This window comes from Solanum tuberosum, unplaced genomic scaffold (assembly GCF_000226075.1).
Source record: "Solanum tuberosum cultivar DM 1-3 516 R44 unplaced genomic scaffold, SolTub_3.0 scf00017, whole genome shotgun sequence".
Classification (NCBI taxonomy): Eukaryota; Viridiplantae; Streptophyta; class Magnoliopsida; order Solanales; family Solanaceae; genus Solanum; species Solanum tuberosum.
The window spans coordinates 2,738,273-2,754,112 of record NW_006238943.1 but is presented as its reverse complement, the minus strand read 5'-3'; the positions used below and the strand labels follow the sequence as shown (position 1 = coordinate 2,754,112).

Here is a 15,840-nt window from a genome sequence, read left to right as displayed (position 1 = left end):
GTGCCACAAAGGCCGAAAAGGGGTAGAAAATTATACATAAAATAAGTTCGGGGGGTAATAGGACCTTAGTAAAGGTTAGGTGTGTCTCAGGGATTTTGGGCATAGGCTGGGGGGGTACTTATGCATTTTCCCAATAAAAAAATCAATTCAAGAATTATTAGAAGGAGTGATTTTTTTTCAATATTCATAATGAGTCTAACTAAATTTGAATTCGTATCGGAAAGTCTCATATTGAGAGGTAAAACGCTCCCCTAATTAACAAAGACGATTATGTATTCAGGATAATTCGAATCCAAGACATCTAATTAATGATAAAAAAGTATTTACCACTCCACCATAACCCATCGTTGCTAGATGAAAGAATGATTCAATCTTTCATCATTTCATTACCAACCCCCAACCACCCACACACACCCCTCTCAAACCCACCATAAAAAAACCCCACAAATTTCCTTCTTCCATTAGCACACACTTATCAATATTCAACAAAAATGTCTTCTTCAAAATTTGAACAAAATGATGACATATTTGATTTTGTAATCAAGAAAGTAAATGGGATAAAAGGCATAGTAGACAAAAGCCTTGAAATTATTCCAAATCAATGCATTCAACCAAAAGAACAAAGACTAGACAAATCCCAAATTGATAATCAAGAATCAATCCCCACAATTGATCTGTCAAATTTTGATGATTTAAATGTTGAAAAATCAATTCAAGAAGCAACAAGCAAATGGGGTTTCTTCCAAATCATCAATCATGGGATCCCAATTGAAGTTCTTGAAGATTTGAAAGAAGCAGGACACAAATTCTTTGAATTGCCAGCTGAAGAAAAAGTAAGTATTATAAAGAAAATGCTGGTGCTGATGAATCTGTGTTGTTGTATTGGAGTGCTATTGGTGACAAAGATGAGAAAGTTTTGGAGTGGAGGGATAGTATAAAACATGGTTGTAATCCACAAAATGATAGCAATCTTTGGCCTCCTCAAACAAGGTAACTTTTTTGGGTTTTTTGTTCAATGTAATCTATAGATCACGTGTTCTTAAGTAAGTTAAAAAAGCATACCTAAAGTATTACCTTTTTCGTGAGTTCAATATCTTAACGGTAAGATGTTTATGAAAACACACTTCGAAACTAACTAGACCAAGTGTTTGAATACAATGGCTAAAAAGTGTTTGAACAACTTAATTTGCCTATAGAATTTCGTCAACATGGAAACTGACTCATTAATTTAGAGGTGTGTTTTGATGTCAAAAGAAGACTTACAAAACATGATATTTCAGGTGTATTTTTTGCCATTATCTCTAAATTTTATAGTGGTGTAAATAACTTGAAGTCAAAATTATACAATAATATATTCAATATAATCCCACACAAGTAGGGTATGGGAAGGATAGGATGTACGCATATCTTATTTTACCTTTACATGGTAAAAATATTATTTTCGACAAATTCTCAAACACACTTCGTAAAATTTCTGACTTTGACATTAAATCTTGAATGTTTTTAGCAAAATTCTTGACATTACCATTAAATTTCATACGCTCTTAACGAAATTTCTGACTTTGTCACTGATTTATAGGAACCAAGTCTTGGAGTATCAAAAGTGGGCTAAACCACTTGCTAAAAAGTTGTTAGATGTACTATTGAAGGGTCTCAATGTCAATGAAATTGATGAATCTTTAGAACCTCTGTTGATGGGAACTATGACTATCAACATAAACTACTATCCACCATGCCCAAATCCAAGTATCACCATTGGTTGTCGCCGACACTGCGACGTGTCCTGCATCACTCTGCTCCTCCAAGACGACACGGGAGGCCTATATGTCCGAGGGACTAAAGGCGATAACTGGATCCACATAAATCCAATCAAAGGTGCCTTAGCGGTTAACATAGGTGACTCGTTGCAGATCATGAGCAATGATCGATACAAGAGTATCGAGCATTGTGTAGCGGTTGATTCAAGCAAGGCTCGAATATCTGTACCGCTATTTGTGAATCCTAGCCTTGACAGTATCATTGGTCCATTCCCACAAATGCTAAAAGATGGAGAAAAACCAGTGTACAAACATGTCTTGTTTTCTGATTATTGGGATTATTTCTTTAGTAAAAGGCCTTCTGGTAAAGCATCACTAGATTTTGCTAAAATTTGATGCTTTGATTTACAATTTTTTTGTTATTATATTATTAATCTATTATTATAATGACTAAAATTGTTATTATATGTAACTAGTAATTTGGTGTGATTGTGTATGTTATTTTTTTCCCTTTATCTTGCCCTTCCTTATGATTTAATAATCCTATTTTAATCCTTTTATCTTACTTTTTGTTTATAATAACCTTACCTTATGCATTAATTATTAATCAAAAGTTTCGAATTTGAAATAAGTTTGTCTTTGATCCCAAAACAGGTAATGGGTATAAGATGAGGAAAAAAGGTTAAATAACATTGACATCACCAGCTTAAGTATCTCAATTATTAACTAGAAATCTCGCAATTTGAAATGAATTCACCTTTAGCTTCAAAAAGTATATCGAATATAGAATGAGAAAAAACACTTACTTAAATAATGCTATCACAACTAAAGATCATGACGGATAGTAACTATCTCCATCATTAACTATAAGTCTGAAGTTTGAAATGTATTTGCTTTAACTCCTAAAATGGGTATCAAATACAGAATGGATAACGAAAAACCCCGATTCAAATGACACTATAATCACCAAAGATTATAATGGGGTAATATCTCAATATCTCAAGTTTGGAATTAATTCGCTTTTCACTCCAAAGTGAATACTGTATACATAATGAGAAAAAAATACCTACTTAAATAACACTATCATCGCCAAAGATCCATCATCAAAAAATTCGAATTTGGAAATGAATTTGCTTTCAATGGGATGTTTTCTATTTACATTCCCATCACTTAGAAAGAGCAGCTAAACGATCAGACCAGACAGACGCAGATAGCTTGACCGCCTTACCCGTCATTGAAACACAAGCCGGACACGTATCGGCCTATATTCTCGTCAATGTGATTCCCATTACGAATGGACAAATCTGTTTGAAAACAGAACTCTTTTCTCACGAAATTAAAGCTAATATAGATATCAAATACAGGATGGATAACGAAAACCCCCAACACTATAATCACCAAAGATTGTGATGGATAGTTTCTCAACTAGAGATCTCAGATTTGAAATTAATTTTATTTAACTTCAAAACGAGTTCCGAACACAATACCAAACCATAAACCAGATAGATATTTTTTCCCTTGTTCCCAGAAAAGTCTCAATTGCATATCACATTTGATATCTTCCTGCAACAAAAATGTCAATTGCAGAAGTTTCTGAAGCATCAGATCTCATTGATTTTCTAGTAAACAAAGGAAATGGCGTAAAGGGTCTTTCTCAAATGGGTCTTGAAATTGTTCCTCAAAAATTCATTCAACCCCATGAAGAAAGGCTAGATTTTACCCAAATTCTGTCCTCGGAATCAATACCCATTATCGATTTCTCAAATTTCGATGACCCAAAAGTTGCAGAATCGATCTGTGATGCAGCTGAGAACTGGGGTTTTTTCCAAATCGTGAATCATGGAATCCCAATTGAAGTTCTTGAAAATGTAATTGAAGCTGGGCATAAGTTCTTTGAATTGTCTGTTGAAGAAAGAAGGAAGTATTTGAAAGAGAATTCACCTACTCCTACTGTGCAATTGAAGACCAGTTTTAGTCCTTTAGCTGAAAAGGTTTTGGAGTGGAAAGATTATCTTTTTCATATCTATGATTGTGATGATGATGAGAGCTCTAATCTGTGGCCTGCTGTTTCCAAGTTAGTCTCTTTTTTTTTTTTTTTTTTGGTAGATCGTGAGCTTGTATGCAACTCGACTAATTTCACGAGTACATCCTATCTCCTATCAGTATAATGCAGGGGTTGAGCTATAGTTCTGCTTACCGAGTTGGCACAACCACAAACTAGTAGCCTTTTCTAGAATACAGAACTTATAAACTCGAAATTCTAGTTCCGCTTCTAAGAATAAGGATCAGATAATTCTGTCCACCAAGGCTCGGAAAAGGTGCAAAGGTGGATATATAGTTTATTGTATGGGTTCGACAGAATCCAGTAGCTTTAACCTAGGCCCTGTATATATGTTGAGAAATTCACTAAATATGTCGTAAACGGGTTAGGGATTTGATGGCAAGAGAACTACTATCACATTTGGGGAGAAAGTATTAAGTAACATTCAGTGATCTAAGGCCAAGCATAAACAAACATGTGCGCGAAAGCTGGCTCGGACACCATGGTTATAAAAAAATAAACATAAACAAATATGCATTTGTTAGCTAAGTGGCTATATCTAGTTTTATACCTTTCTTTGCCACTGATATTGTAGATTCTCCCCTGAATATTAGTATCTATTCAGACTATTTTCGAAGGGGAGCCAGCAAAGGTAAAATTGTCTCTGTGTGACCTATAGCCGTGGAAGCAACCACTAATACTTGCATTAGGGTAAGTTGTCTACATTACGCCCTTAGGGGTGCAGCCCTTCCCCAAGCCCTGCTAACACGGGATGCTTTGTGCATTGAGCTATCCTTTTCTAGACCATTTTCCTAGGAATCCATACTCGATACTGTAGATCCGCCCCTGAATAGGAACCCATACTCGATATTGTAGATCCACCCCTGAATATCAACATCTATGTAGACCATTTTTTGGACTAATGTCATTCTTACTTCTACAGAGATCAGGTTTTGGAGTACATGAAGTGGGCTAAACCTATTATAGTAAAGCTTCTCGAGGTGTTGCTCGAGAAACTAAACGTTAAGAAGATTGATGAATCGATGAAATCTGTTGTTATGGGCACGTTGATCGTTAACCTCATTCACTACCCCATGTGCCCGAGTCCTGAGCTCACTGCTGGTGCTGGCCGTCATGCTGATGTTTCTTCGATCACCATGCTCCTACAAGACGATGTTGGTGGCCTTTACGTGCGAGATCCCAAAGGTGATGGCTGGATTCATGTACCCCCAGTCAAAGGGGCACTCGTGATCAATATCGGGGATGTCCTTCAAATCATGAGCAACGATAGGTACAAGAGCGTCGAGCATCGTGTGATTGTGAATGCCAGTAGAAACAGAGTGTCAGTGCCAATATTTGTGAATCCAGCACCTGATGCAGTTTTTGGTCCTTTAACACAAGTGCTACAAAATGGAGAGAAGCCATTGTATAAGCATGTTGTGTATTCAGATTATTTCAATTATTTCTTCAGTAAAGGCCACGAGGGTAAGCAAACAATTGAATTTGCAAAACTATGACAAGTTTGCTGATTCAACACTCATTTCATCTATGTATATGGAATATGGAACCTTTTGAATCAAAGTAGTAACAAGCCGAGTATTACGACTCTGGGGAGAAGCAAAGCTTCGTAGACAACTTCACTTACTCCAATCTCTTAGTTTTTACTTTGTTATCATAGTTGTACACTATTCAAACTATTCCTCTTCTTTTTCGATATCCATTTTGGGACTTCAAACTAAGCGCTCCATATCATAATTATTTTCATTTCTTGAACTCGAACGTGAAACTTCTAATGATTAAGGATGGAGAAATCATATCCACTTCACCACAATCCTTGACATTATACGAACTATTATTGCCAAATGCCAATACTAGCCCTTCCTCACCCCCGGATTCCTGTCTCAGTGTCGAGGTGGGGGTGGGGACGGGGGCTACGAAACGATTATAACATTTTCAAAATGCCAATAACAAAAAAATGACAAAGCAAGATTTTGATATAATCATTGAAGCCTCTTTAAAGGAAATAAACAGTAGTCACTTTTTCATATGAAATGGAGTGTGTCGAGTTTTGATTATCAAATACTATGTAAATTCTACAACAAATTGATCCTAACAACAAAAACTCAAAAACGCAAAAAACCTTAAAACCAAAACAAGAATGCCAAACAAAATTGACTTTGCTCTGTTTTGTTGCCATGGAGTACGTAGAACCGGCATATCATTGGCAGGCCAAAGCAACAAAAGTCGTATGGAGATCGGTGTCGCGTTGATCACACAGTAAGCTACCGATAAAAGTTATTACTGTTTCTCTTTCTTTGCTAAGGATTCTCCTTTATGTTCACTGCCTGATGAAACCACATAACCTGCTCCAACCTGTGTCGAACGAGCAAAAAATGATGTAGACTGAAAACATGAAGGAAAAGAAACAGACAGTAACCTTTCTCCACCCGCTATGCTCACACCCATGACCCACCCACAAAATTCTAAAACTAATAGTACCAAGCATCCCGAGTTCATGGAGTATAATGTAGGCATCTACCCTGTCGCAAGCATTGGTGGCTGATTCTAAGGGTCAAACCTGTAACCTATAGGTCACAAGGACAACTGTACCATTGCTCCAAGGCTCCCCTTCATTAATAACAAAAATACTAATAGTAACAATAATAATATTGTTGGTATTTTTATTATACGAAAAAAAGAACCAGGTGAAAGGAAAAACGGGATACCTGGCAATCTCTCAGTACGACACGTTCTTGGAGCTGTACATTACTGCAAACAACAGAACCTTGGATCGAACAACCATCTCCAATAGTAACATGGTCCATTATGACTGAGTTGACAACCTGCAAGGACAAGCCAGAAGGAAGCAAGTGACTTAATAACCAGCTAGGCAATGTATGTGGCAGCTGGATTTTCTGAGGTGGTGTCATTGTTCGGTGAATGGAATGTAAGTACTAACTATTTCCCTTTTCATCAGAGGTAAAGAATGAATTGTACCTTTACATTCGAGCCGATCCGACAATGTCGGCCAATGACGGACTTTTTCACGCTGCATTTGTCACCCATTTGTGAACCTTCTCCTAGCATACAATGTGGTCCAACCTAAATCACAGATTAATACCTCAGTCATGAAAACCAAAATCCAACAACTTGCACAATTTGTAACTATGTTTTTCGTAGCATTGACTTAGTATGAGTTAACCATAACAAAATTTCTTACATTACCCATAAAAAAAACAAGACTCAACAAAACAAATTAAAACCAAAAGGAAAGAATATGATGCAATATGAACTTTCTTTATTTGACACTTGGCAAGAAAATAAATAAAGATGGCACAACATGCGCAACATAATATTCTGCGTGTCACCAAAGAAAGATTGCAACTCACTGTAGTCTTTGAACCTAACTCGGCTGTAGGATGAATGATGTTGTTCTGAGGAGAGAAAGAATAGCCTGACAAGTGACTTGCATCACCTATGACCTAAATCATAGAGAAAGCAAACTAGCTCATAAGCAGACACGCACACGCATCTGCTAGATATAAGCAAAAATACAAGGTTAAGAAGTAAATCTCACATCTCGATTTATGTCACTGAAGGCTTGAATAGAGTTTAAGCGAACACAGTAATTGCTCTTGCTGGCAATATGTACACAGCATTTGTGAGTTTTTCTTGGAGACAGAGCAGAACCATCAGGACCCAAAGCGTATAGCTCATGAAAACTTTGCGTAGAAGCATTGGTCAGCAGTTGTGACAGCATAATTGTACTATCAGAAACACCCTTAGAATTCCCATTCTCTTCTGCTACCACTCCAGTTTGTGATAATTCAGATCTCTAATACAATTAACATCATCAACTCGTGGAGAATCTTAGATGGGAAGTAAACAAAGTTAACATGTGGCAGGAAAAATCATGCATTGTAAGAAACTTACTAGCTGGCTCCTCACAAGATAAGGCAACACATCACGCCTCAAGCTCAGAAAAGTTTCTTTCTTATTCAGAACCTCTTGCAAAACGGTTCTACAGAGAAAAACGTGGAAATGACAACCATTTTCAAATAAACCCATTTTAGAGAACATTCAAGCATAAAGGATAAACACTATCAACTAAAAACCACTTGAAATAAAAAAGAAACACCTCGAACCTCTTGAAGGCATACATATGAGCATCCATTAGATCAGCACGAATCTCCATCTGCAGATCAAAGAAAAAGGATAAGATGGAGAAGGAGAACACCAAAAATAACATAGAAGCTTGAATATTTGGATGCATCTGCACATGTGCACAGCTTTTTTAATGGTCTAATATCACTTTTTCACGTGAAAAAAAAAAGAAGAGAAAAGTTTCTCAGAGAGCAGCAAGTCCAGTATCTCACGTTGGTTAACAAGTAAAAATCAATAGTAGATATACATGTGATCGTATAAAAAAAAAACTTTATAACTCAGGGATTGGATATAGAAGAAATGAAAGAGAATAGATCATATTAAAATTCCAAAATATAACTACCAAGGCCAAGATGAATTACAGATTGCAAGGATGAGATGAAACATCAAGCAAATCTATCAATCCTTCACTTATTTCCCTCTTGTCCCATTCAGTTCTCTAGTGAACACGAATCAGACAATAGGAAAAGTACATGAGTAGAATAAAAACATATCAGATAAAAAACCCATATCTTAGTGATACCACTAGCAATACGTGTCATACTGATTGGCATCATTTACCTGGCCTACTGCTCGGAGAATGCTCTTCTGGACACGAATATCTTTCTCAACTTCAGCTCCTAGAGGATATCAAAGATGCCAAATAAGGGAATAACACCAACTGAAGCATGAAGGATGTAAAAGCATATGCAGGGGTCTCACCAGCAGCTACATGCAACAGAAATTGTTTAGTGGGGTCCAGTCCTATAATGTTATGGCGTGCCGGTTTCTTGGCTTTGTCCTTTCCACCAGAGGAACCTGACTCTGATGGGCCACTTATAGGAGTAGAACAAAGCATTGCAGTCACTGCAGCATCATGCCGTCTATGAGCAGCTGCCACTGCCCCAGGAGGAATATCAGAAATAAGATCACCACTCACGACCTGCATAAGAATCAAAACTAATTAGCTCACTGAAGCATGCTCCCTTGTTGACAAGCTTTAATAATTAGAATATCAACCAAAATATCTTTTGCAGTCAGGTGGCGATCAATGGCCCTAAGAGCCCCAGCTGTCCCGACATCCTCAGGTACTGCTGCAACCTGAAGACAAGGTAACAACAAAACAAGTCCTTTATAGCAACAATCGTAGTAAGTTAACATGGGCAAATAAGTACAAGGATGAGCAGAAGATAAATCATGTGAATTTTTTAATGGTAAAACTACTAGACTTATCCTGCTTAAAACAGTCAAAAGGGACCACTAAATATATATTTAAATGCAAATGTTTAAGAGCTTTAACATTAAGAAAGAGGAAACTCATAAAGACTATGTTAGGTCCGGTGAGAGAAAAAAAAAAGTTTGTCAGTTCTCTAACAAGAAGCGCATGGGTCTTGCAGGAAATTGTAGGACCTGCAAATATACATCTTCAAAACAACTGTAGCTCACTTCGGAAAATGGCAGATAACCAGTATCCAATCAAGTAGATTTTCACACTCCAGCAAATACAATAAGAAAAATTCTCAAAATTTGAAATTGCACCATTGGTCTCTTGTTAAAAAGTGAAAAGGGAAAATAAATTTCGTGGAAGGGAACTATATGAAGTTCATATCTATAATGTCTAAATCACAGTGGTTCCTCACTTCATATCATTTATTCTTTTCTTTTTATGAATTAAGACAGTATCTGCTCGGGCACCAGACAACTGTGTAAGTAATAAATATATATGTAGGAACTAGGAAATACGTCATGGATTCAACCTCAACTCATAACCTAATTTTCTATAGTAGTTTTCAGCACAAAGGGGTGAGGCACTTACAAAAGATCTAGAAAAAATAGAGTGAACTCGTTGTAGAGAGGTTAGAACACTCAGCGAAGATGAAATTAGCAAGACACACAAACAGCGAGCCAGGGAACCCTTTGTATTAAGAGGTCTACAACATATTCTATTTTTTCAGATATATACACATATATTTATTAAACTTTTCCGACGAAGCTGTCGGATGACACCCCTAGATATAAGTGTGTCCGCCCCTGCTCCATACCATACCCACACCCAAGTCCTGTTGGATCGACATGGGTGCAAAAAATGGATTTTGGACGATCGGAGCAACATAGGTATGTACTAGCTTGCCAGTAACTTGGTATATTTGATGAAAACTGATATGGGCAAAGCTGGTTTCCTTGCTTCCCTATAGCGATAAGTCACTTGCAATGCTGCATAACCTGTCAAAAACAGTAATGCTGCATCTGGAGAGTATAGTTGGCAGACTAGCAAAGCAACTGCAGATCACTAGAAGCATGAATTTTCACATTTACCAAAGCACTTCTCTTTGTTGTTAAGTGTTTAGATGACCAAAAGACTTCTTGTCCTCTTGTATTAGTTTTGTTTTCCCTTCTTGTAACAGAGAAATCCACAAGGGTCAATTGGCACATGGTTTGACACTCGGTAGATGATCAGTCCGCCCCTATATCCTTCTCTACTTTAAGTTTGTTGTATTTGTCTCTTCTTCCCATCCATAAATTATAATATATCTATTTCCTATAAAATTCTTTCTTGTTGCTCTCTATGTTACAACTTACATGTTTACAGTTTTTACTGTGTGCTTTGCTAAACAATGCATACTTGCATAGTACAACTATATATCAATTAATCCATCAACTATGCCATAATTACAAATCAGTCTGAGTCTACTATATAATCATCTACATCAATTGAGCATTTACAGAGTACAACTACATATCAATTAATCCATCAACTATGTCATAATTACAAATTAGTCTGACTTTACTACGAATCTTCTACATACATCGAGCTCTACTCAAGACCATTTCATTTCAATACAATTATTTTCTATTAAGAATTCTTAAAATCTCACTATGCACGATACGATCTATAACCACACATAAAGGAGATGGACAACCTCATCATTATATGTATCTCATCAAAAATGGCACAAAATATTCAACTGGAATTATCATGAATATTGTATATTAATTAATACGTTATTGTCAATAATCAAGACAATCATTAAAAATGTTATGTAGAATAGTCAAGATTAATTGATTATGTCATAATAACTTGGAATATTAAGAACTAGAAATCCACCTTTTTTTGATAAGGTAGAACTACAAATCCACCTTATTTCATACAACTCAAACCTCCTACAGAAGGAGCTCTTCAGTATGTTGTTAACATCCAATACAGTAAGAGAAGGTATTGTTCATGTGAGAAGGTTCAGATAGCACACGTCAATGATAAAATAATAAAAGGTCACTTAAGATGGTTTGTTCATGTCTTGCACCTATCACAAGATGCACCGCCTGTAAATGTGAGACCATTGTGCGTACAAGTGTTAAAAAAGGACTAGGTAGACCTAAATCACCTCAAGGAAGTTGTCCTGAAAGACCTATAATCTCTTGGGATTCATGCACACTTGGCGAAAATTGAGCACTATGGGAAAAAAAATCTATATAGGTAATACCTATTAACTGAGAATATGTTTAGCCATGTTAGCACTTTTTTTTTATAACCGAGAAATCCGTCTTTAACCCGCCCTTTGGACCAATCATAGCCTTCAAAACTCGGTGGATAATGGGCCTGCCCCTCTACCCTTCTCCACTTAAATACCGGGCTTCACTTTGCGTGGTGTGGGGCTTGAACCAATCACAGCCATGTTAGCACTTTTACTTTACATTCTATAATTTTTTTTTGATAAAATACTTTACATTCTATAATTTTCTGGAAGTTAATTAGCCTTATCAAGATTATAGATGCCAGTAGAATATAATGACCTCTAGTTCTTTTTATTTTAGTTTTACTACTATTAATTTTATATTAAATATCATTGGCCTGAGATGAGTTTATATGGAGTAACATGATACTTGAGAATTCATATAGCCAACTCCTACTTGTTTGGGACTGAGGCATAGTTATTGTTGTTGTTGTAGTAGTATTAAATTCCAGAAAGTGGCTTTGACTATCAACAACCAGATACCTGCCTGTTTAAACAACATTTTCTTCCTTCGCAAGATAATCCTTCCGACGGCAACATTTCTCTTTGCAGTGATTGTTCCAGCAGCCACACACCTCCTGTGATTGTTCTAGCACCATGGAACTATTCTGGTATCTATTATTGCCACTCTTCCACCAACTTTTTTTTATAACTAACTACATTTGCTATACCATGCCTTTCCCAGTGTTCGTTTCAACCGGCACTGTGCCTCTTCTGATGCTCTCCCCGATGGTATCATCTCTCCAGCTCTGCGCGCCCAGTCAACATTCTGGACGTTCTCCACACTAATTCTCCAGTAACTTTGATAGTCACTTGTCAATAACTTCTTCAACTAGTCTTCAACAACCAATTCATGTTACATTGATGATGTCATAGAGATTTGTGTCACCGCACCTTTTCTGGTAATTGAAAGTAGATTTTTGTTTTCTGTGTGCACTTACCAAGTGATTATTCGGATAAAAGAATCCACCATTACCTTTCTTTAGGTGATTGTTCACTACTCCGGCAATATAATTCAGGCGATTGCCTGCTATTCCATTGATTGTTTAGTATTTCTTCTTTCTAAAATTACTTCACAACCTTGAGTTTGAGAAGGCATGTTTAAACATAAAAAATTATTATAATATTGTGTAAAATGCTTTGAACATTATATCATTATTAAAAGCTGGCAGAATTGCTAACAATATTGTGTAGAATAATTCTGACGGATTATATAGATGAAAGTCAAGAGAATCCTAAGAATATTGTGTAAAGTATTGTTCAATGATTATGTCAAAAAAAATAAAAAAATCCCAAACCATAATGAAACTTTTCTAGCTTTGTGTAGTTCACAACTCCTACACAAGAAGCTATCTCGAATGTTGTTAGTTAACCAAATTCAATAAGACTTCAGTATCATCTCTTTTCACATAATATTAATGTTTTCCGGTTTGTAGAAATAATTCACAGCTAAGAGAGCCTACAAGGTAACAGGAATTTCTGTAGCTGTTTCGATGTATCTTCTAGTAATTACCAGATTACTAATATAGAGAAGGCCATTTTTTGCAATTAGAGTAAACCACCTTCTATTCAATAACAATGAATGTCATCCTTATGAATGATTCATGTCATCCAATTAATGCTATGTAAGGGATCACTTGAAAGAAGCATCCTGAAACTACAGGCAAAAACATTTCATAATTATCAGGTCGATTTCATCAGTTGCCAAGCCTTGGGGAAACTGTTGTTTCTCATGAGAGGATACTGATGAACCTACTAATAAGCTTGCAGCTATATGCCAAACAAAAATTGAAGCATGAAACAAACAGTGTCCAGGCTAAAGTATTTCTCTACTAAGCACATTTTCTAGAGCAAATAACTAATGGAATCACCTATCATGTCTGCAATTTCAATTTGCAAATCTCACTCAGTTTAATATGTCAAACAGCTGAAACAATTACACTAACAGCTTTTATTTCCCTCCTCATAGTTTTCCCTCACAGTTTCACTTCGCCTTCTCAGTCACCAATAAACATTTTCTCAGAACTGTGATCCAAGAATTACCTCAACGTGCAATCGATCAACATAAGCATTTGATATCCAACCCCCAACGAGAAGAGCTGCACTTTCCCCTTCAACAACCTGATAAAACACCACAATTCAATAAACTTAACCCTAATTTCCATAATTAACACAAAAACAAAAAAGGGTGCTCATTTTTCAGGAAACTAAAACTCACAACAATAAAATCCTTCAAATTGTTTTCCTCAAAATGCTCCAACACATAAGACAACACCGGTCGATTTGCCACTGGAAGCAAAGCTTTTGGCACATCCTGCAAATTTCTTTTCCACATACATCATATTTTTTTCTTTGGAAAATCACTTATAAGAGTGTATTAGAAAATGGGTAACAGCTTAAAGCGAAGAAAAAAAACAACAAAGGAAGAAAAAGGGTACCTTTGAAACAAGAGGAACAAGGCTTTTTGAGAAGCCACCTGCTAAAACCACTACTTGAAAATCCATGGGTATGAAGTAACCTTCTTTAGCTGCGATAATGGCGATTTGGGTCCTCCACAAAAATGGGTTTTGTGGGTTTTTCGATTTGGGGAAGATGGAGGAATAGCAGAGTGGGTACAAGGAGAAATGGAGAATTGCTTTTTTCAGTTCTTGGGGTTTTAGGAGTTTTGGGTCAATCAAGGACTTGTTTGGCAAAAGAACTACTATACTTGTTTTTTTTTAAATATTTTTTTACTTTATTTTAAAATTAGTGTTCGTTTGAATAATATATATACATATTCAATGAATTTTACGATAAATATAAAGTTTTAAATCAAAGTTTTTAGGGTGCTTACTCATGGTCTATCTTGCCGTTAATGATATCATTCCGATCTAATTTCCAGGCCTACACCAATCATATATACCGCTTTCTCGTTCAAGAATTTCTTTTCGAACGATTCCTCAAGGCCGCAGCCTATACCCTATCTTCGCCCCTCAGTATTGATTTGTTACTATTTGTTATTTTTTTTAATTGAGTTAGGGGTAAGGTACGTCTGTACTCCATTCTCTCAGTCTCCACTATGTAGGAGTACTACAATAGTAATAATGTTGTTGGGTTGTTGTTATAGTATGATCATGAAATTTTTAAATACAACCTGAAGTTAAATTTCAAATTTGAAAATCATATTATCGGTATAATATGTTTTCCAACTCTATTTGTATAATTTTAAATAAAATGCTCGTTTATCTTTATGTAAAAGATATAATCAAATATAAATTTATTTTCAACTTTGTAAAGTCTAAACAAAATGAAACTATGAAAGTTAGGAATCTATAGCCAAACGTCAATTAGTAAACACTATGAAATTAGTTAGTAATGAACTAATGATGCATTATTATTGTAAACACTAAAAAGTCCATTTGTCACCATCACACTTATGAAATTAGTTAGTAATGATGCATTATTATTGTTATTATGCATTGTCTTGTAAATATCTTTTAATTTATCAAATCAAAATATTTTGGAAAAAGCACAACATGAAATGTGCAATTTTTCTAATAATTAATTACTTTGATTATCAAAAGAAAAATCATAAAGTAGCTTTAACATGTTTGTTACAAATTCTTTATAGTAATTGCAAAATAAAGCAAAAAAGGCACAATTCTACTTAATAAGCAAGTTACTCCCCAAAAATAATCATATTTATCAAAAAAGACTTGTAAACTCAATTAGTAAAACAAAATCACCTACCTTTTAAGCCACGTAAAAGATTTTTTTTGTTTGTGTTCTCATAAAATATATTTCATCAGTTTCAATTTACATAGTATAATTTAAATTTTGATAGCAAAATAAAATATTTTATTCTTCTTAATTTACATGATACCGTTTAAATTTTGTTAACGAAATAATTTAATTTTAATCATAAATTTATGTAATACAGTTAAATTTTAATAAGGAACTATAATTTTTCATTCTTCTCAATTTACGTGACACAGTTTAAATTTTGATCATGAATTTCATTAGTCAAATAGTAATAGTCGAATTTAGCACTCAACACAGACGCAGGCTGATCGGCGAATGACCTCCGGCAAATCGGCGGCACGGCTCCATTCTCCGGCGACACAGTCGTAAACCAACACCAACCCCTCCTTCAATCCTCTCTCAATCCTCCCACTCCGCCGCAACAAATCGTCTATACAACCATTTACTTGTACTAAAACCACCTTTTCTCCGATCCCCACGCAGCTGAATCTCACCGTACTGTCTAATCTGACTTGCGCCGGCAACGGCGGCGATTTTATCCTGCACCAATCGCCGAATCCGGTACTTTTACGTGACCCATTAAACTTCCAGAACGAAAGTTCCACTGCGTGACTGGAAAGTACATAGATTTCTCCGGCGGTCGCAC

General features: G+C 35.8%; 4 protein-coding genes across 4 annotated transcripts in view; 2 read left to right on the top strand and 2 right to left on the bottom strand.

Annotated features, from left to right (window-relative positions):
- Positions 1 to 730: 730 nt before the first annotated feature.
- On the top strand, positions 731 to 2,253 carry LOC107058105 (feruloyl CoA ortho-hydroxylase 1-like). Its single transcript, XM_015303433.1, has 3 exons — positions 731 to 735; positions 829 to 990; positions 1,580 to 2,253. The coding sequence occupies exons 1-3, from the start codon at positions 731 to 733 to the stop codon at positions 2,151 to 2,153; spliced, it is 741 nt and encodes a 246-aa protein (XP_015158919.1). The 3' UTR covers positions 2,154 to 2,253.
- Positions 2,254 to 3,219: 966 nt separating this feature from the next.
- LOC102588955 (feruloyl CoA ortho-hydroxylase 1-like) lies at positions 3,220 to 5,433 on the top strand. Its single transcript, XM_006340287.2, has 2 exons — positions 3,220 to 3,831; positions 4,742 to 5,433. Exons 1-2 carry the CDS (start codon positions 3,332 to 3,334, stop codon positions 5,313 to 5,315), a joined length of 1,074 nt encoding a protein of 357 aa, XP_006340349.1. The 5' UTR covers positions 3,220 to 3,331; the 3' UTR covers positions 5,316 to 5,433.
- Positions 5,434 to 5,814: 381 nt separating this feature from the next.
- Positions 5,815 to 14,140, bottom strand: LOC102589276 (translation initiation factor eIF-2B subunit gamma). The gene is made up of 13 exons (XM_006340288.2): positions 13,892 to 14,140; positions 13,672 to 13,767; positions 13,497 to 13,574; positions 8,962 to 9,042; positions 8,665 to 8,884; positions 8,524 to 8,582; positions 7,944 to 7,993; positions 7,732 to 7,819; positions 7,376 to 7,633; positions 7,188 to 7,280; positions 6,796 to 6,900; positions 6,525 to 6,641; positions 5,815 to 6,171 (listed from the first exon to the last, which is right to left on the bottom strand). Exons 1-13 carry the CDS (start codon positions 13,955 to 13,957, stop codon positions 6,097 to 6,099), a joined length of 1,386 nt encoding a protein of 461 aa, XP_006340350.1. The 5' UTR covers positions 13,958 to 14,140; the 3' UTR covers positions 5,815 to 6,096.
- Positions 14,141 to 15,377: 1,237 nt separating this feature from the next.
- Positions 15,378 to 15,840, bottom strand: part of LOC102588410 (F-box/kelch-repeat protein At5g26960) — a 1,658-nt gene continuing 1,195 nt past the window's right edge. Inside the window, exon 2 of the mRNA XM_006340285.2 lies at positions 15,378 to 15,840. Within this exon, the coding sequence (XP_006340347.1) occupies positions 15,476 to 15,840 (365 nt within the window). The 3' untranslated portion in view covers positions 15,378 to 15,475.

Coding starts and splice junctions, on each gene's coding strand:
- LOC107058105 (XM_015303433.1), top strand. Junction 991..1,579: donor CTTTGGCCTCCTCAAACAAG/GTAACTTTTTTG, acceptor ACTGATTTATAG/GAACCAAGTCTTGGAGTATC.
- LOC102588955 (XM_006340287.2), top strand. CDS start 3,332: ATGTCAATTGCAGAAGTTTCTGAAGCATCAGATCTCATTGATTTTCTA. Junction 3,832..4,741: donor CTGTGGCCTGCTGTTTCCAA/GTTAGTCTCTTT, acceptor TTACTTCTACAG/AGATCAGGTTTTGGAGTACA.
- LOC102589276 (XM_006340288.2), bottom strand. CDS start 13,957: ATGGATTTTCAAGTAGTGGTTTTAGCAGGTGGCTTCTCAAAAAGCCTT. Junction 7,281..7,375: donor TCAGTGACATAAATCGAGAT/GTGAGATTTACT, acceptor TCTATGATTTAG/GTCATAGGTGATGCAAGTCA. Junction 6,172..6,524: donor TCGTACTGAGAGATTGCCAG/GTATCCCGTTTT, acceptor CGTTCGACACAG/GTTGGAGCAGGTTATGTGGT.